Genomic DNA, 21,223 nt, shown 5'->3' with positions numbered 1-21,223 from the left:
AATGAATCCCTCCTGGGCCACTTCATCATCCACTCCCTACACCCATCAACTCTGTCCCCAGTGGCAGCGGCCAAAACTAGAATAACTCTTTGTTTATCTCCAATCTTTGATTACATTTACAACCCCCAATAACTCATTTAGGTCATCACTGCTGCTGGCAGCACTATTTTAATTTGTATTCCTTTCTTCTGTTCTTTTGTGTTTTGTTTTTCAGAAGTACAGGGGTTTGTCTAAATGTGACATCTTTGAGCTAACATTAATCTGAGGAAGGCAAAAGGAATTTATTGCATTTTGGCTAATACTGAGGAAAGGGGAAATTGCCTACATAATGGAACAGGAGATTAAGTTTGAACTGTCATTTCTCTTGTCTCCATAGTACTGGATACACAAATATAAAATATATGATCTACCTCCTCCTTCAAACACATCAACGTACAATTAAAACCCACAAAGCTTGACAACCTGTTGTCAAGTTGTTTAAGCAGTTGTTTCAGAATCTGACAGACAAACTTATAAACAAAACGTAGAGCACCAGATCGTGGGATGAGGCAGCATCATCATGCGGCTTCCTCAGTTATCTCAAAATTTGGAAAACAAAAAAGCAGAAGAATACTTTTTCTCCATGAATAAATAACAGTTTAATCACATTATAGAAATAAAATATGATATGGTAGGAATACACTGGAAATCTTACAGAAATACTATTCTGCTACTGGTAAGTAAATGGTCAAAGCTACTTTTCATGACAATCTGAACAGTACTTGTGTACAAACTATTATACAAGTTGCTAATGAAAAATATTGCAACATTTGCAAGAATGTTACCAGCTCAAACAAACATCTAATGATACAATATTCTTCTAAGAGGAAGTAATAATGTTAGATTTACAGACAATAAAGAGTTATGTTCTCCACTTCGAAACACTGGAAATAAAAATCTCAGGTAATCTGATTTCTTTACCTCATATTATCACAAGGAAAAATTCTCCTTTCACTGTGAAACAGCATCCCAAGAGACCCTGTAAACAGTTTATTCAAAGGTAGTATTTGAGATGTCACAGCAACTTCAACAATTTTCCTAGTTCACAATTACAGACTTTTTAGGCCACTGCTTGTACAGATGACTTTTTTTTTTTTTTAATTCACTTATTTACATACATTCAGCCCAATAACAGCAGGTAGAACGCTCTGTCGATCTCACAACAGACACACTAAAATTTTCATCGAAAGGCCAGTGCAAGATGTGGATAGTGATTGCACAGCACTGAGGAGATTGTATCATACAAATATACAATTAGACTGTCGAGAATCTAACTCTGCACACATGTGACATAGATGGTCTTCTTGGTAGATACGTGACACTTGGAGTTGGTACACACACACGTAACTGCAACTAGAGGTGGTGGGTGCATGATGATGATGATGATGATGATTACAGCGGTGTGGGTGGCTGTGGAACACAGTATCGTTTGGCTGTGCTATCACTAAGTGAAGGTAGCCAACTGCAAATTAGGAATACCTAAAGCTGAAGTGTAAATACAGCTTATCTCAGAACGGCAGCAGATTTTTCTAATGAAAGAATAGTTCTACTTAGTGTGCAACATGTAAGGAAATTGTTGCCAACTCTTTAATAAATGGTTCTAAGTGAACTGATGCACTTCCCAGAGCTTTAGAAAAACTCATTATGCAAATGAAGATACTGATGACAGACGATAACATTTCACAGGATGCTATTTCTTATTATATCAGTAAGCACCAAGTTAAGTGCCAAGACAGCCCCATTGTCCCATGATTTATCGTAAAATTTAGAACTTGAATGCACAACAAAATTCCACAAAGTTTGCATTTAATTCACAAGAAGACAGTTTCAAAAATGGCTCTTAAAATACCCTTAACATTTCAAATGGGCTTTCCCCCACCCCTCCAAGAGGACTGCTTGAGGATGGACTAGACCTAGACATAAGAAAGATCTTTCAGAAGGACTTGATATCCTCGGGGAATCCTCTGCAATCCACTGGTTTTGGCTGACTGCAGTGGGCTCCCTGAGAGCACAGTAGTGCCCTGTCCCATCACACAGGTAAGCTGCAGGGGAGGTGGGTGGAGGAGGAAAGTACCCCTGTCTCTTCCAGCTGTTGCTTAGCACCTCACCTGGTCCAATCTTATCTTTAAGAGATGCCCTCCCTCACCAAGCCTAAACTTGGAGCCATGTGCATCCCCCCAGAGCCACTGGCTGAAAGGAGCTGGGTGTTTGTTCAGCCACCTGCTCTGGCCTGCACTAAGGGAGCCAGAGACCCAGGGTTGTTGCCCCCTCTCTCTCCCTGCTTAAGCACAAGGATGGGCGGCAGGGCAGTCTGGATTTGGCTCCACTTGCCCTGTGCCACAGAGAAAGTCACCCCTGCTGCATTAAGTGCCAGGCAGCTAAAGGACTAAGCTGCATTTTCAGCAATTTTGGTAGAAATCAGACAGCAGGATGAAGAAACAGTCTGAAAAACCATGGCAGCAGTGTAGAGGATCCCAGACCTTATGACTCAGAACAGAACCACAGAATATCCATGCTGCAAAGGCTATCTGGTAGCATGTTCCTTGTGACAGTCCCAGGCTGCAGAAACTGTCCTGTCATGGAACAGAGTCACTATTTTCCTTCAGTAACTTCTTCCTGGTAGTGTCAAACCTTGTCAGTGGTTTCAGAGAGACGCACCTCAATGCAAGCTATCAGATTTGAATGAACTCAAAACTTTAAAACAAACTGCAATTTACTCCTGGCTTTCTCAGTCTTCAGGAACACCATCAGCTGCAGCATTTGTCAAAGCAGGCTCATTCCATGCTCTCTACCTCTCGTTTCCCTTATTCTCAAGTGCAACTGAAAGGTTGCTTCCTCTAGCACATGGATACACACTTCGGCATGGATCAAGATGTTCTTAATACGGTACTTTCACCAGTAATCAATTGGAAGAACTCAATTTTAGAAACAGAATTCGTGTGCAAAGCGTGCAACAAGAAATACAGTTACATTTGGTCATAGTGTCCCATCTTAGCTATGCTACCATGACTCACACTGGTTAGAATACTTACACACACACACACACACACGCACACACACACGTACACACACAGAGATACTTATTTATATACACGCTCACACAATAAGAAAATGTCTAAGTCTGACAATATTTCCTCCTCTTTTAGTGAAGACGAGAGTTTGGCATCTCAGGCTCTGAATCTGCTTAGACCTGGGATACAGGAATGTGACACACTTCAAGTACACATTGACTGCACAGTGATAACATCGCACATTGAGTCTGACACATGCTGTCTTCAGTGGTCCAAAACCAGCACATGGCTTAAAACCAGATGCCCACTAAAGGAGCCAAATATCCGGAACCTTTGCTTTTCAGTACTTGTGTTCAGGCAATGCCCAAGAGCAGGGCAGCAGTCTGTGCAACCAAAAATAATCCTTCTGTATAAACGCAGTGGTATTTAAAAGTCTGAACCAGTGCATTCCTTTCTCACATTCCTCCTCTATTCCTCTGTTGCTGTTAGTCTCATATGCATAAAGAAGTAAAGGGTAGTGGGAAATAATTTTAGTAGAAGAACACAAAGCCTCTCCTCTAAGTCCACAGAAGACCACTAAAAGTGTAAAATTTCCAAAATGTCTCATAGGAATTCTTCAAATACAGTAAGTGTTTTCAATGGGGTTTACATATCATGTTTCACGTTATTTCCACGGAATTCTACCTTATCACTTTGTTTAATCAGACAAATATCAATAACACATAATAAAACAGCACACAATTCACGGGACACGACACATTTTACAAAACCTCTAAACTCAGCACTGCTGCTTTTGGAAAAATTCAGAAACTCCTATTACTTACAGACATGAAATACATTTCACATTGAAATGAACAGCATGATTACAAGGCTTGTTTTTCTAATTTGATGGTATTGGTTTAGGACGTGTTATTTTTCAATTAGGTTTCACAATTCTTCTTCACACCCCCAAAGGAACGATTGCTAATCTGGTATTTTCTCTGTCCTCTTTCAGGAAACATTATTATTCAGTAAACACCTTTTGAGAAAAACTTGTGAAAATTTAGCTAGAATCCCTAATTGTAAAACCTGAAGAACTGGCTGATGGTAATGCTCTTAACACAATCATCGCTCAGTTTACAATGACAAATCAAAAAATATTACAGGAGTGTACAAACACGTTAAGCCATGGGTTTGGTTTACTTTGTTGTTGATTTTTTAAATTTTTATTTTTTTTAAACTTAAACTCCTTTTTTTCACAACGCTAAGAAGTCTCTGACTTACAACGCTTCAGCAGTTGTGTCTGTGGAGACAGACATGGTAACTTTGGCAATCTTAACTGTGCTCTTAATGCAGCTCTCGGCAGCCCTGTGCACGTTCCCCGCGTTGTTGGCGTGCTTGTGCTGGCAGTCAGACTCCATGCTGTTATCGAGGGGCTGCGCCGTCCCTTCGCAGGTGGGGAACATGCTGCGGAAGGCGTGTCGCAAGTCCTTGCTCCTCAGAGCGTAGATGATGGGATTCACTGTTGAATTCAGCAAACAGAGCATGCTACAGAAGGCAAAGATAGTCTTGATGAGCTTGTTCATTTTCCCAAAGACATCGTACACCATGATGGCAAGGAGAGGGCCCCAGCATATGATTAAAACAACTAGGATAAGGACCAAGGTTTTGGCTAACCTGATGTCCATACGAGTTTGATCAGGCCTAGTGATCTGTACCTTACCATCCTCCGTCGACTGGATGATTATGCTTTTCTGCGTGCCTCGCTGCAGCATGCGAACAGCGTGGCTGTGAGCCTTCCACAGAATGTACATGTAGGCATAGACAATGAACAACAAGAGGACGCTGGTGACCCCGATCCAGAACATCAGGTACGTCTCATCGATGAGAGGGAATATGTCCGAACAAACAGAGTTGAGCTTTTTGCAGTTCCAGCCGAGCAGAGGAAGAACGGCTATTACGATAGCGATGGTCCACATCACACAAAATGCTACGACAGCCTTTGGTCGGGTAACAATCCTTTTATAAGCTAGCGGCCTGTGTATAGAGATGTACCGGTCTATTGCCGTGAGGAAAAGGCTACCTACGGAGGCGGTGAAGGAGGCTGTAACTCCACCCAGTTTGAACAAGAAGACGTTGGGGCTATCCTTCCGGTGGAAAACATGGAAATCCACAAAACTGTAGACAAAAATCACGCTGCCCAGGAGGTCGGCCACAGCCAGGCTGCCGATGAAATGGTAGGAGGGTCTGCACCGGAGGCTTCGGGAGTGGAGGATGACGCACAGGACGAGGAGGTTCTCTAAGACTGTGAAGGTGCCCAGGGTGAGCGACAGCACGGCGATGGCCAGCTGCTGGCTGGGGTTCAGGATCATAAAACACTCCATATCCATAAAGTTCTCCCCGCACTGTATATTCTCCTCATTATCCTTAAAAGTGGACAGGGACTTGTTGTAAAACTCTGTGATGTTGACCTGCTCTGAGGGAATAATGCTCAACAGGGAATCATCTCCTCCAGTCATTTTTTCTTGGAAAGGATCACCCCTGAAGGAAGAAAGGGGGAACTTTTGGGGGTAGTACCCCATCTTGGATGCCATGTCGCCTTTCATGTCTTCGTACTGGATATCGTTGGAGCCCACGTAAAGGAGATCTGTCGTGATTGTTCGGAAGGTTGTATCTGCGAGGCCATCTAGAATTGACTTCATAACCCCAGTCTTGTTGGTTTCAGAGATACTTGGGGGATGGAAAAATGCATCGGAGGAAGTCCTATATGGGGAAAAGATCAGACTTCATTAACATAAACAGGGTGACAAACTCCACGGACAACTTAGCAGAACTGTGTCAAACAAAATCAACCCTTCTCTGGTATTCAGTGCAGGTCTAACTTTGCCATTGTGGGAAATCAGGGTGGGTAGAGCACTTAGAGAGAAATCACCTAGGTTTCACTAAAACTGAATTACACTAAGAAGCGACATGAAAAACAGAGGCACAGGGAATTGAGTGTTTCACAGGAAAGAAATTTTCATTTCTCATCAAAACCTTATGAGCTGCTCCACCAGAAAGATATTTTTCTCAGCTTCTGATTGCAAAGCACCTTGCAGACCAATATTCCTTGGGCTTGCTTCATTTAGATAATACCAAGAGCCACTGCAAGAGCAGCACTAAACTGAGTCACCACCTTCTTTGTTTTTCTTTCAAAAGGCACAGAGGGTTTTGAAAAATTGACAACAGAGAGGCGACAGGGACAGAGCCATGCACTCCAGATTTCACAGCTCGCCCAGTATGCCTCTATATTCTTATTATCCTGCAATGGCAATCTGAGGTCTATTAACATCCTGAATTTGCTACTGCAAACTTATTAGCAAGGTATTCGATCAATAAATATATCGTTTCATTACACTCATATACAAAGATTATTCTATTCCTTCCTTCTGCTAAGCAAACTAAGGTACTGGGATGTTTGTGCAATATGAGGGAGGTGGGTTACCCAGCTGTTACCCAGCTCTGTCCACAGTTTCACGAAAGGTGACAGCCATGCTAAGTCAGTGAGACAATCAGTGATCTGCTCTGTACACACCAGAAGCCTCAGTCAGGATGGTTCAAGTTTGTCTAGATAAACATGGCACCAAGTTTAAGCCATGGCCAAAATTCCAGGCAAAAGGAACCAGGAGCTACTGCTTCTGTAAGAAGCATTGTAATGTAATTTGTACCCCTGGGGATACCCTCAAAAACATTCTGTCCCCTCCAAAACTGGGGGGACTCAGCAGAAGGTCCCCAAGTAGCCAGTGGTCTCAGATCTGTCAAGTACAGCCTTTGCTCATGGATGGTGTCTAGTTGTGGGGAACAACTCCTGGTCAGGGTTCCCTTGGGAGAGGACCCCATCAGCACCTGAGCATGCACCAACATGTAAGAGAAATCTTACAGCTCTTGTTATGCTGTACTCCTTTATATTACTTTGCTGGTAGAAAATGCCTTGAAAATGGATTGAACATCTGCTTTAGGGCCCCCTTCCACCACCTCAATGGATGAGAGTGATCTGAATACAAATAAGAGCCAGAATCACTACTGTGCAACAAATATTCTACATCTGCTATGGGACATCTCGATGATTAATCAGCAACAGGAGCAAACCAAGCTTCTTGCTTTTAGCGGGGAGAAAATTGTTGCACTCAAGAAATCCTAGATGCCAGTACATAGGCCTGTACTGACCTAACCTGTTCACTTTACACAACTGACAATAAATGCTCAGAAAGGCTGCAAGAGTTTATTTAGTACAAAATCAGAGTACTGATCACCTCAACTCCTAAAGAGAAGACATGCACAGTAGGTACCACTGTTCTCTTTTCCCATGAAAACTATAGGAAAGAAGAAAAGAATGCCTCTGTACAACAATAGCAGTACTCAAAAATATGTGAAATCATGAGCATTTCCAAAGAAGCGGAGATCACTTGGCTGATGATATATTTATACTGCCCTTATAGCACGTGAACACTCAAGACTTTTTCCATAGCTCTTTCAAGTTTTGCCTTTTATTAAGCTGGCCTGGACATTGAGTATTAAAGGGAATATATGAACTTAGACCTTCAGAAGACACTGCAACTCCAATGCTGCGAATGAGTACAAACAACCCTTACCAGGATAGACACAACACACAAAATATACTGGCTGAGTCAGCATTTGCAGACACAGTTTTCTCAGCAAATAACAATTATTAGACAGACAGACAGTATTAAGGAATTTAATTTTGAGGGCGTGAGCAGTGAAGGAGGGAAATGTCACTGAAGCATACATTAAAAATGAACAGCAATCATCTAATATGGAAGGTACTTTTCTGTTTTATAGCTGTTCCTAGAGAATTTGCAGATGTTACACTCTGCAAAGATGACTCCGCTGGTAAATCTGCTTTGGGTGAAGCTTGGCAACTTTAAGCTTGGCATTGTAACACCATTTTACAACCAGAAGTGAAGAATGTGTTATTAATTTAAAAACTACCCAAAAATATTAAATAAAAAAGTAGTTCTATAAATATGTAAATATTGCTGTGGTATCCTCTACTATTCAAGCTTTTGACAGAAGGGAACCATTTTAATGAGTAAAGCCACAGCCCCATGTCGAGAAGATTATGTCTGAGGAAAGCTTCATAAATTGTATTCAACTGAGCACTTCTGCTAGACAGACAAACAAATTGTTATGAGGTAGCTGATCCCTGCTGGAGTCATGTCAAGTACAGACTTTCTCAGAATTAGGTGCCATGCAACCCGTACCTTTATTTGAAATACAAATGAAAGAACACGAATTTTTGTGTGCTCTTTTGAAGGTGGCAGTGAGTTATGTGACAATATCACTATGCATGCATATGCTATGCTAACAACATGGTTAATGGGATCAGGAGAGGCAAGTCTTACTTTGAATGTCAATGATTTTTTTTTCCTCTGTATTTTTACATTGAGATTATTACAGTAATTTTCACCTTATTGTCTCTGCAAAGAGAGTTTTCTTTCAGAGTACTTGGGAGTTCATTAGTAGTGTAGTTTAGGCTTTGGGGGATGCTGCTAACATTAATTTTGGTTTTGTTTGCTGCTGGGAATATCCTAATTGGAAATTTCTAGCAGTATGTGTGCATGCACCTATTCAAGCTGCAGTTGATTTTTATTAAAGTTGCAGTAAAACAACCATTTGCCTGATCTGGAATTACACTTTACAGGAAATTCATTTATTTTAATTTAGATACTAGTTTATCCCAGTATAAGCTCACTATTAAAATGCACTGAAGAGATCAGCGAGGTTTTCCATCGCTGTCTGGTGAAAACAAGACTGCATCTCTGGTACTGCAGATATCAGGACACAGGTGCTGCACGATTTGACATAGAAAGAAAAGACAGTGACAGAAGCAATGCCAGTGTCACACACATTTTGGCTCTGAGCATTTCTGTCCAAACCTGGAGTGGTGAGCAGGCAGCACCCATGAAAGCAGACACCCCACACCATGCAGCCACACTGCTCTTTGCAGCTGGCTTCAACACAATCCAAACCCGTTCTGCCCAAGAGCCATGACAATCTCCACAAGAAATATTCCAGGAGCCCCTCTGGCTTCTCAGAGCTTCCAGAGGGAAGAAGTGTTCTCCACACAGGTTCATCCTCTCTCCCTGGGGCTGGAGTGACAGCTGTGTGCTGCAGAAAGCTCCTCTCATGGGCAGAGTGGCAGTAAGGGAGAGCCTCCCTGTTCTGCCAAGAACTCTCCTGCCCTGCCAGAATCCACTCTTCCAACTTTGAGTTTTCAAAGCTCTCAGCTTCATTCCTTTCATGAGTTCAACTACCTCACTCATTTTAAAAGAGCTTTTAAAAAGACTGAAACATTGATTAAATATGAAGGAGAGGTTGCACCAACACTGGCACTCAAAATGTTTCGTGCACTTCCACAACTGCGTGCAATTCACAGCAAGTACTGAATTATGATTGCAGATAAGAATTAAACAACAGAGAAAAACTTCAAGGATCTTTTATCTTGAAGACCAGAGCAGAACAATCATAGCTGAGCACCATTTCAGACCGTTCTCCCATCACCCGGCAGCTGTTGATGGGCACTGCCAGCCCAGCTGTGCGAAGTGACCGCCACTAGGTGGAGTGGCTTTGACAAACTCCCGGCTGAGCTGTCTGCAGCGACAGCCTTCAACTTCCTTCGGCCCTTTTTCCCTGCCTACTTTACCAGGAATCAAACACATGGTGTTAAACATCACCTGAAGGTTGGAGACACAACTTTGTAAGGCTCTGTCTTCAAAGTGAAAGAATTAGTGAAGAATCGACGGGGCAAGCCTTACTAGTGCCCTCCACTGTGTGCTTACATACAGCCCTAAACGATGCTTGGGTATCAGAATGTAAATACACTTCAGGCAAAATAAAAATATATATAGTATATAAGAGGCTGGTAACTCATCATCAAGGACAATAGGGGGAATTATACCTCCTTTGGACTTCTTGTTGGTCCACAAGACCAGTTCACTTGGGGAACAAGAACATGACTTCATTAAAATGCTATTACTTGGACTTCTTGTTGGTCCACAAGACCAGTTCACTTGGGGAACAAGAACATGACTTCATTAAAATGCTATTACCTATCTTCTCCTGCTGTTCTGGGGTAGAAAGAGAGCTGGAAAGGTTTTATCATTGTCTACAAAAAGAGCTGAATTTGTTACAATTTTCAAAATAGGATGATTGATAAAGCAATTTTAATAGCCTGAATAGAAGGAGTGAGTATTTATGCTCTTCCTCGGAAGTAATTATGAGCAATACAATGACGATACTGATAGCTGCAAAAATGTTGACATTGCAAGAAAAGGAATCAAAACAAGAAAGGGGAATCCACATACAAATCTTTTTGGCTTCCATTTTAGAAAATATTTTGATCTCCATGTCTATACATTCCTTCTATGATAATCATAGTTAATTAAGAACAGGCTAAAGGACAAGTAGGAAGAATTCAATCAATTTCTGAATGCATAAAAATACACAAATGCACTTTCCTTGTTTATACCTTATAAGGTTCTAAGTAATTCAGAGAAGAGCATTATCTTCTGATAAGTTTGCATAGTGCCCAATAAGTGGAACTCCTCCCAAACTGGGTCCACAAAGTACTACCACAGGAGAAACAGCAATAATTTACACTCATATGCAGTCAGCTGTAAAACTGCGAGAGAAATGAGATCTACCATGGTAACTGTTGGCCTCTAGAATTAGAACTGTCCTATAAAATGAAAATTTATATGGCTAATAATTACCTTATCCCATATGGTGATGGACAATACAGCTTCGAGGACAGAACAAGGTTTCCAAGCCTTAGAGAAAGAAATGTGCAGACTGAGAAATGGCACTCTCAGACTCAGTAACACCAAGTAAGGAAAGAACACATGCTGAGAAGAATGTGAAGGCAATGCTACCCCTATCCTATTTACTGGTTTACTACTCCATCTCCAAAACTGTGCTACTCCTAGCTAAAAATGGCAAATATGCTGTCACTCCTAATTCAGGAAAACTTGCATTCATTTCAGTCAGAATTTTCTCTGTGTGAGGGATCGGGAAGGAGCACAGACACTAGGAGAGGAGCAAATTAGGGATGTTATCTCTAGATACAGCAAGGCACTATCAGCTATGGGGTAAACTAGGGCATGCAAGTAATGAACCCAATTTTGTTCTTATGTAACATGATCATATCTTTGGCAAGCTGAACCTTAATTAGCAAGAAGGCACATCTACATGGTTATTTGTGTTAATTAACATACCGTTTGCACACTAGCAGGATAAGGGCTGGACTGCTCCAATTTGTGGGCAAATAGCTCCTATGTGACACCCCCCAGCATCCAGCAGCTGACAACCTGAACAAAAACAAAACAAGGGGGAAAACGGTGTTAATCAGTGATGGACAATATTTTTAAAGGAATAGTATTATTTCCTCCCTCCAAAGTTGGCAAGATGTGTGTACCAGTTTTAGCACAGGTGATTTGCAGGTACAGAGGAAAGGAGGCTGCACCTTACATCCCAAACAGCCAGAGCATATACATGTGTCTAATATCATAGAGGTTCAAAAGCAAGGCTGAAGTCCTGCTCCTTCTGGGGCAAGGGAAGGACCAAAACTTTGCTCTCTGTGAGCCAGGTGAGCGTGCTGGCAACCTCTACATCCTCCTGCCCATCTCTGAACTGCCCAAATTGTTCCATGTTGGATTGAGAGCTAAACATCCAGAAATAAAGACACCAAGTGATATTCCAAGAGGCAGGGTGTATGCCTGATGAGAGGCTTGGCTTGAAGCCCTTCCTCTGAATTAAGCAAACCAAGGATGCACCTCCTGCATCCCACAGAGATGCAGAGGAAGTGTGGGGGCAGCTGCCCTGTCTGCCTGTGAAAAATCTCTAGAACTCCTGAGGTCACCCAAAACTCCTCAGCTTGTAAAACACAACCCCTTATACAACACATTTCCTACTAAGTTATAGACAAGATGAAGTATTGAAGTCACAAACCAGCCAAGAGAACCATCAGGGTAATATTAACAGGAAACTAGAGCTACCTGCTCTGCCCAGCTTTTGGGAGAAGGGATGGAAGGCAGAGGTGACTATTGTAAAACTGTAGATTTACAGATCTTTCACAGTTTACTTCATATTGTCTTAATTTCATCTAAAAATAGAATTTTGAAAGAGGATGAGGAATCTTGCTGAAGTATGAAAGACTCAGATGAAAGGAAACAGTGAAGCAATCATGACCTTGTTACTTGCTTAAAATCACAGTTTAAGGACTGGTTTCCTGATAAAGGACTTTCTATTCTTCTTTTCCAATGAAGAAGAATGAACAGATAATATGAAAAGTTTGATACAATGCCATGGTACTTACATTTTAAAGAAAATGGAAGAGAACTGGAATGGAAGCTGGTTAATTTTGAACTCTCAAAGTTTATCACAAAAGAGTTCATCTCGGATTTTAAAATTCCGACAGAAATCCTGTCATTTCCAGCCTCTTCTCTATCCATTCTCTAATGCCAAAAGGTGCAGGCACTTATTGCTGAGCAGAATTGACATAAATGGGGACAGCAAAGCCCAGCCAGGTGCAAAAGAGATAAGGGGTTAACACTCAATCTCTTGGAAGTACCTAGAAGAAATGGCAGCTTAGTACACGTGTAGTTTAAGGGAGAGAAGTAATTTGAAACAACAGAGCAGGACATAAAAGACCAGGCTCCATTGGATCATAAATGCTAAAGGTCTCCAGAAGAATGTAATATCTAGAGGATTAAACTGGAGGAAAACCACATTTATTAGGAAGAAAAGAGAGAGAGAGGGGAGAGAGGGAGAGAACCACTCCTAGAAAATAGTTTCTATCCAATGACCAGAACAGAACACAGAAGGTCACAAATTTGTTGCAGCAGAAGATATTAGAGAACTTTATTAAAAGAGTAAGGTTTAGAGACAGAAAAATAGCAAAAACATCAGGCTCCAGGGAGAATTCTCATAAACTGCACAGAGTATATATCTGCCATCTCATCCCCCCTCAACAAACCGGCTGTAACAAGTTTTAATTAAAGAAATCATGAGATAGCAAAGAGATGCCAAGAGCAATGGTAATGTGGGTTAAGTTATTGGTGTGGTAAGGATTGCTAGGAGAGAGGAAGGATAACTACTGTCCTTATACTGGGAATAAGACATCTCCAAGCAAGACAGGAGCAAAGTGGAGAAAGGCAAAAAAGGAAGACCCAAGTGGAAGTGCCTCAGTGAGGCAGGGATACAGATTTTAGAGAAAGAGCCTTTGTGATAGGCTGGAGGAAAGCAGATCAGGTGGAGAAGAAAATTCATGAGAGAAAACCTCCCTCCTCTTCTGAGCTGTGTGAACTTCAGAGACACCTCCATAAGCTGAAAGATAAAGCTAATGGGATCTTTCATATCTCACCATAAAGAAAGAACAGATCCACTGCTCACTCTGCAGGCAATGACTTTCTCTTTTGAAAGTCCATTTCTGATCTGTATTCAAATGATGAAGAAAGATGCAAAGGGCTCTGAGAAGCCATCCTTGGTAAGGTCAGAGAAAAGGACAGCACTGTACACACTGACAGTTGGGATCAGGCTGGGGACACTCAGGAGAGGTTAGCCGAGCAAATTTGGCCAGGGACATAACAAAAATCAAACTGCTTAAGGAAAATGACATACAGGATACAGAGTTCAAAGGTGGAAAGGAAGAGAGTGCTCAAATGGAGCCATTGAGTGACCCATACAGTGGAAAAACACACCAAAAGTGAAAAAGACGTTCACAGTCAATGACAAATATTAGTGCACAGAAGGCCAGCAACACATTGCAAAGCAACATCCCTTCTACCTCAGTCTTCAAGAGTCTGCCTCTCCTGCAGACTTTTTTTAGGCCATCAAGTACTGGCAATGCTCAGAAGCTAGGACAAAAAGGCTTTTGGGAAACTGTGATGTCCCGTGCCACCACCATTAGCAAAGGACAAAAATACACACTCCCAATTAAAAAATGAAAACCATTTTTTCATTTCTGGAGATGTCTGGCCTTTCCTAAGATTTAAATAAGCTCAGATAACTGTCTTCATAGTTATATTCACAACATAATGATATTCAAATATACTGCCTTCACACACACAAATAACTTGTGAAATTATTTGCCAGCATATTAAGCCACTACACCAGATTGCTTGGCAATGGTGTATGTCTTTGAAATATGCAGATGCTTTTCTTTTTTTAAAAAAAGGAGAGAGGGAGGGAAGAGGAGAAGTGAAAAGGAATTACAGTAGAATTTGATATCCAAGTAGCAGAACAACAAATTGTGGAGAGACTTCAGCCAATATTACATCAGACTTGGAAAAATAGCTAAAATATACTGAGGGATGAGTTATGACTTTATATATATAGGTATACTTCTATGCATAAACTTACAAATAGACATAAACAAACAAATCACATGCCTAGAGGAAGAACTGAAGTCTCACAAACCCATGCATGTCATGCATAAACCCAAATTTCAAGTGCTAGAGTATATGCAGACAAGTGTAGGTACAAAAATATAGGCAAGATGATTGCTGAACATCCTTTTGAATCCCCTTATACACAGCCTTTTTGGCTAAAAGCAAGAATCTAAAAGAATATATCTATCACTGAGATCCTGCAAAAGTTTTTTTGCATGTATGTATACATGTCACCTAACATTCCAGGCATGTACATAGTCTGGACTTCAGTGCTGCATTCCTTAAAACAGAGGCACAACTGAATAAGAGCAGTTATTTCTGAGAGCATGTTTCACATCCTCAGGAGAACAGGAAGGTGGGAGCCCCCCAAGATCCTAAACATAAACTTTGAAATGTTTCCCAAAATGCAGAAAGATGGAAACTACTCCAGTGAGGGCTGAAGGGGAATTGACAGTACAGACCTGCTCCTGCTCAGTACTTTGTAGTGAGTAAACACATCTTTCTTAAGAATACATAATTGCCATAAAAGAGGTTAACAAAGGATGAGGCACTATTTGATGTCATCTAGCCTCATTCTACAGAAACAATACAACATCTGAATTGTATAGAACATCCACTTTCACCAACAGTCCAGCCAAGGTATAAGAAGTGAACATCATACTGGCACACACTGTATTGAAATACCTATTTTGTCTGTAATTTGGATGTGGCCAGTTTCACCAAGAAAGGATGTTCCCACTGAAGAGAAGCAGACCCAGGCTTGGGGTGTGCACCACCATAATGCCCCTGCATGAGGCACAAATGGCAGAATAAAATGTGCTCCGACCTTATGTTGCAAACCCGACCATTTTTCATGGGCAAAAATGGTACCTTCGGGAAAAAGGGGAAAAAAAAAAGTTCTTTCTAACAAGAAATTGATTTATAAGGGCTTACAGCCATTTCAAAAGGACAGGTCATAGCTGGTTTCAGCAGTCATTAACAAAGCCACACACTTTCAAAGGGTGTGAGTTTTGGGGGGGAATCCTTATCCCACCAACAGTGATGGGATGTGCACTTTTGGCAGCAGTACAGTGTCAGTCTAGAAATGGAGACATCCAGAGCAGCACTGAGAAGACAGGTTGTCACATTTTTAACTTTGCATTAGTAACAAATGCTCTTGCTGTCTATTCTGGCACATTTGCAAGCTTGCTTTTAGGTACAAGGGACTTGCATGCATTTCCACTGCAGATAAGAAAACAAGAGCAGTCTTGTTATGATTAAAAGGGTCTATTTCCCTCTGCCTTCTGCCTTGTGTGTCCATCTGCATAGCTGCTTTGAACTTGGCCAAATCCCAGCGTTAGGGTCGCCCACAGTATGAATTTTAAACCATCAACAGACTGCGGATTTGCTGCTAGAGAAGAGAAAAATCTCCAAATTCTCACCTAAATGGCCAATGAGTGGTTTTGTAGAACATTCATCATGTTACATAGCCTAAACCATTTCAGAAATTGCAGCAAGAAAATAATTTACTGTTTCATGAGGACTGTCAAATAAAGACAAAATAGACATCTGGAAAGAAATTAATAACAATCACCATTGAGAAAAATGGATTCTGCAGATGCCTAGGTAGGTCACTCTATGACTAGAGAGGTCACAAAGTTTGCATTTGAGAAGTTACAGTAATTTCTCTTTAAACCATGCAGAATTAGAGAAACTAGGAGAGCAGAAGACAGTGCATGAGACCTGCAGCATCAAGAATGGCAATGTATTCATAAAAATCTTGGGCAATACTAAATTAATACATGAGTTTCGATTCTTAGTCTCCTCACCTACCTCACCTCAACTCAATAAAAAAGAAAACCAGCTCTCCCTCTCTAGTGTGTAGCATTTTCAGCACCAAAATTCCCAGTGGGATGCAAGCATTTAGAGACAGCCACATTAAAGGCTGAAAGTCAAAAATGGCTTCAAAAAGAAAAAAAAAAAAGTTATTTCTTTCTAAACTTCTGCTGCCCAATCAAAAACTTGTAATAGAGGAAGTTAAAGAGAGGTTTGCACTGGCTAAGACCTGCCAGTCCTTCAACAGAGCATGAAAGCCTTTAACGGGGTCTTTATGCAACTGAGCTCACATCATTCATCAAAGAACAACAGCCAGGATCAAAGGCATCCACTGGCTCATCCTCGCAATACTATAACCTGCTTCCACCTTCACCTTGAGTTTTATAGGTATTTTGATTCCATTCCTGTGTGTTTAGGTATCACAGACTGGTCAACGAGCTAAATTCTCAGCAAATAAGTCAATTTCTTTACCTAGCCAACTTTTTTTTTTTCCTTTCTGGCAATAGGTGCCTGCTGGCTCAGTCAAACAATTATTGTTTTTATGAATTCTGCTTTAAAATGGTTTTATTCAAACGGTTCTGCCTCTTATTCAAATGACCAACAGATAATAAAGCAAAGCTGTTACTCGTTGCTACAAAACTAATTTTAACCTCAAGCAAATCCGGAATTACACATTCATCTTCTGAACTGTTTAAAGATGTTACGTTCATTTCTTTTATGACTGATTTAATAAACTCTGCCTGCATAACAAATATTCTTACTATAGTCACAGGGTTTTTTTCTCTTCTTGAGAAGGAAAAACACATGCTGGTGGTTGATATGAGGTGTAACACAAAAATAATTAAGCACAGCCAAGTAATTTTAGCAATGCTGTACATTTTGTTATTAAACATCATATTTAGTAGCGCTCTGATTCTTTGCCTTAACAGCAATGCCACCCCCAGCAGAGAATGCCATATTCCTTTAAGAAAGGGTGAACAATAACAATGAAAACAACATGATGCATCTAAGAAAAAACGAAAAAAAATTACTACACCTTTAGCAGGTTAAAAAAGCTACATTGTTTTTGTTTTTTTAAACCCTAGGAGAGACTCAAGGGGAATTTTGTTATCTGGCTGTATGTTATAGATGAGCCTTTATCTTCTGAAAGAAAAAAAAAACCATGTGCAGAAACTCTTAATGTTATAATTTGCTGCCATACAGAAAATAACAGTGATAACAATTTCAGAGAAAGAAGGAAAACTATGGACTTCATCTTCTGACACCATTTTACTTAATCAAACTGCAATCACAGTAATGAGCTCTCTCCTACCAAAGGCTCGGTACATACCTCATCCATGGGTATTCTCAATGGAGATTTGCAGACGTCTTTGAGACAAAAAGATGCCCATTTGAAATAAGCCCATCTGGATACTCAAAATTATTTCTCAACAGATGAAGATTTCACATGACAAACGCTGCGTTAAGTTTAAAAGGCTCACTCTTTTTCAGCTCTTTCCCCCCCAGATTTCCAAATTTCAGACAAAAACAAACCAACCAACCAACCAACAAACCCTACTGATATTCTGAGGATGCTGAACGCCTAAGTGACATTTTTAACGGAACATCACTGCGCGCAAAATTGCGAACCGCCTTTTATTTCGGTCACAGCCTCACAGACAGAGTTTTGAGAGGAAAAGTGCACAGGAAAGCCGGGCTGAATGCTACCCGCTGTAAATCACCAGTGGGTCAGGACGAGAGGAAAAACCTCCGGTGTCAGATAAGGTCCTGTGGGAGCCCGGGAGGCGACCGGCTCCGCGCACAGAAGAATAGACGCGTGTTAACCATAACGCCACCAGCCGCCCGCACCCCCGCCCGCTGCCGGGCTCCCCTCGGCCGCCGGGTCCCCCCTCCTCCGGCCGGGCTCGCGAAGCCAAACTGCGCTCCCGGGACCACCGGCTTGTCCCGGGTGGCCCCCGGGCTACCTCCAACTCGCCCCAGCCGCCCGAGGCGGCGGCGCGGGGCCGTGCCCGGGGCACAGGCGAGACCAGCGCGGTCCCCGGCCCCGCCGCAGCGTGGGTCGCGATCGCCGCGGGACGCGGCGGTGGATCGCGGGGAGGGATGCTCCGCAGACAGCCGCCTCCCCTCCGCCCGTTCCGCCGTCGGGGCAGGCGGTGTCATTCCCCGAAAAACCCCCTCCCACCCAAGCCGCCAACAAACTTTGAGGAGGACGAAGGGTCCCTGGCCCTCGACCGGGGGGCACCCGCCGCCCTCCCCTGCCCCCCCCGCCGCCCGCGCCGTCCTTACCCTCCGCACGGCACCGGCCGCGTTCCCCGCCCGCTCCGGCCGCGCCGACCCCCGGCAGGGAGCAGGAGCGCCGCCCCACCCGGGCACCCCAGCACTGGGGAGCGCCGAGGAGGCGGTGCCGGTGAGGGGAAGGAGGAGGTGAGAGACTTCTCCCCCCGGCTGCCTCCCCTTCTTCGCTTCCCTCCCCTCGGCGCCTCCTCTCCGACCACCGCCGCCCTCGCTCGCCCGGCTCAGGCGGCACGCCGGGCTCCGCCGCCCTGCCGCCGCCGCCGCTCCATGTGCCGCCCGCCCGCCCCCTCCTCCGCCGCCTCCGCCCGCCGCCGCCTCGGCGCGGGGAGGCAGCGCGGGAGCCTCCGGGCGCCCGGCGTGGCTCCGGCACACGCCGCCGCTGCGTCCCCCCCGCCTTCCGCCCCGCTCCGGTCCCATTTATGAAGCCCGGCGCCCATCACGTGTCAGTGTGTGCCTTTTGTCCCGGCCCTGGCAGCACCGGGGCGGACAGGCGGCGCTGGCCAAACTTCGCCCCGGGGGAGGGACATGGGAACACCGGGGAACACCGCGGGGGGCGGGCGGCGGAGAGCGGCTCCGTTTCGGGCCGTGCCCCACCCCGCTTCCCGCCGGCCGTGGGCGCTGCCCGGCCGCGAGCCCCGTCCTGCCGGCGCTCCGCCGCCGCGCCCCCCGGCCGGGCGCCGAGGAGCGGGGCCGGGGAGGCGGCGCGCCGGCCCCCAGCCAATGTGGAAGGCAGCGCCTCCTCCGGCCCGGGGGGGCGGACAGCGCATCCCCGCCGCGGGGACCCGGCCCGGCCCCGCCACCCGCCCGCACCGCGTGGGGACAGCGGGGACCGGCTCCGCTCTCGCCCCGGGGCCGCGGGGCTGGCGCACGCAGCGGGCTGCGGAGGTTGGTGGCTGTGGCCGCCCTCGTGGGGCGTCCTTTCCCCGTCCCAGTATTTCCTGTGGAACACCAGGGTTTTGACATACTTTATTTCCCTTTTTCTCACTACCCGAATCCCGCCTTCGGTGTTTTCGGGCTTACACGAAAACCGTCATGGCAGCCCTCAGAAGTGATGGGGATTCCCTCATCTCTGGGGGGCGAAATGGCTCCAAAGGTGGGCAGGCAATGGGCATAACTGGAAAGGTGAGCTTTATTCAGCAGCCAGTTCCTAAACACTGTAATATCTAGCTGGCTTTGATCGTGTGTTTCTGCCTCTGCAGCGTCATACATATGCATTTGTCTTCACACGAATTAATACTGAAACATGATAAATATTTATCATTTGACATGGTGTCTAAAGACATTAACTGGTCCATCTACCATTTACCTGAACTGGTACATCTGTGCACAGAGGAGGAATATGTGATTCTCCTTGTTTATCAGGTTAAGAAAACACTCAACTCTTCACAAGTGATGATTAAAGGTTTCCCGTGGCTGTATTTTAGGGATGTCCAATTCAAGATGTGCCTGCTGTCTCGCTCGACCCCCAAGGTCTGAGGCAACAAAATCTCCAGGCTCCATCCACCAAAGTGCATCTGCTCAGGAGCACAGCATCATTCTCACAATCCAATGTTTTCCCTGCATTGAGTCCCAGAGCGAGTCTGCAAGATCATAATTACTGACAATAATTTTTCAGCCTCTGGCTCTTTCTGATGGTAATCGTTAAATTAACAAGAAAGGAGATAATTTCAAATGGCACTCCCTGTGAGAAAAGTGGAAGGGAAAAAAAAGGCCAACTCATTTGTGCCCAGCTTGAGTTTCTGGTATTAGTCCGTCTGGTCATTCGGAAGTGGTGGGAAGTAAAAAGAACTTTATTTAGGACTGCATTAAATCAGATCAGATTTCTCTTTAGCTATGCATTTCAGAAAGTACTAACTTCTCAGAGGACTTTTTCTTTACTTCATTGAAAATGTTGAGTACTTTTGCTTTCAATGTGAGCCTACCCAGTTAAACTTCTCTTCCATGTTTGTGGAGGGACACATCCCCTTTGCAAGTCACATCAAGTGGACATTACCAGACCAAAATCAGCCTGTTGAGGGAATTTAAGGGCATGTGTTACTGTTCATCCTACCTCCACATTCTTGGCTTGCTAAAAATTCCCATCCTGAACTGATCATTACTCCAGTCTCGGGATAATCCTTCTTTGCATCACTTCTCAGCCTGGATTGTAGAGAAGGACATTGCAGAGTTGAGCATGTAGCCATGGCCACATACTGAGGGGTTTTCCCCCTGTGCAGTCCTGCACAGTTGCTACTGCCTGTTCAGCCTACAAGTTCAGCAGGAGACAAGAGGTATGGGTAGCCAGAAGTTACTCAAGCAGCAGGGTCTCAACCTTCATAACCATGGGGCACCCTGGGACCCCTAAAGCCTTGTATACCCCAGCCCCTCTTCCAGGATCCCACTTGTAAATTAGCAGTTTTGCAAAGGCAAGGTTGTTGCAATCCTGTGACACCTGTTCCCAGTGGAGCTGGTTTGAAAACCTTTGAAAAAGTGGCTTTCTACTGGAAAATGCAACCTTGTCAAAACTGAAATGCTTTGCAAACTTGTGTTGGTTGCACTGAAAATGTCATTTAAAAAAGAGTAAGTGGTAGAGGGATGTTCCAACAGTGTGGGAATGTCTCGTTGTGACATTTCCAAGCTAAACGTTTCAGTTTCTTG

At 43.8% G+C, this 21,223-nt stretch overlaps 1 protein-coding gene across 4 annotated transcripts; it reads right to left on the bottom strand.

Moving 5' to 3' along the window:
- Positions 1 to 610: 610 nt before the first annotated feature.
- On the bottom strand, positions 611 to 18,763 carry CNR1 (cannabinoid receptor 1). 4 transcript variants are annotated; one of them, XM_036379503.2, is made up of 4 exons: positions 18,578 to 18,763; positions 11,303 to 11,395; positions 10,802 to 10,858; positions 611 to 5,792 (listed from the first exon to the last, which is right to left on the bottom strand). In XM_036379503.2, the coding sequence occupies exon 4, from the start codon at positions 5,729 to 5,731 to the stop codon at positions 4,310 to 4,312; it is 1,422 nt and encodes a 473-aa protein (XP_036235396.1). In that variant the 5' UTR covers positions 5,732 to 5,792; positions 10,802 to 10,858; positions 11,303 to 11,395; positions 18,578 to 18,763; the 3' UTR covers positions 611 to 4,309. The 4 variants fall into 4 exon arrangements, with proteins under 4 accessions (XP_036235396.1, XP_036235393.1, XP_036235394.1 ...); XM_036379500.1 differs by lacking the exon at positions 18,578 to 18,763 and adding an exon at positions 17,622 to 17,714; XM_036379501.1 differs by lacking the exons at positions 10,802 to 10,858; positions 18,578 to 18,763 and adding an exon at positions 17,622 to 17,714.
- Between the last annotated feature and the right edge of the window lie 2,460 nt (positions 18,764 to 21,223).

The sequence above is a fragment of the Molothrus ater genome, chromosome 3, assembly GCF_012460135.2.
Source record: "Molothrus ater isolate BHLD 08-10-18 breed brown headed cowbird chromosome 3, BPBGC_Mater_1.1, whole genome shotgun sequence".
NCBI lineage: Eukaryota > Metazoa > Chordata > Aves > Passeriformes > Icteridae > Molothrus > Molothrus ater.
The sequence above is the reverse complement of the archived record's forward strand: the minus strand, read 5'-3'. Positions and strand labels throughout refer to the sequence as shown.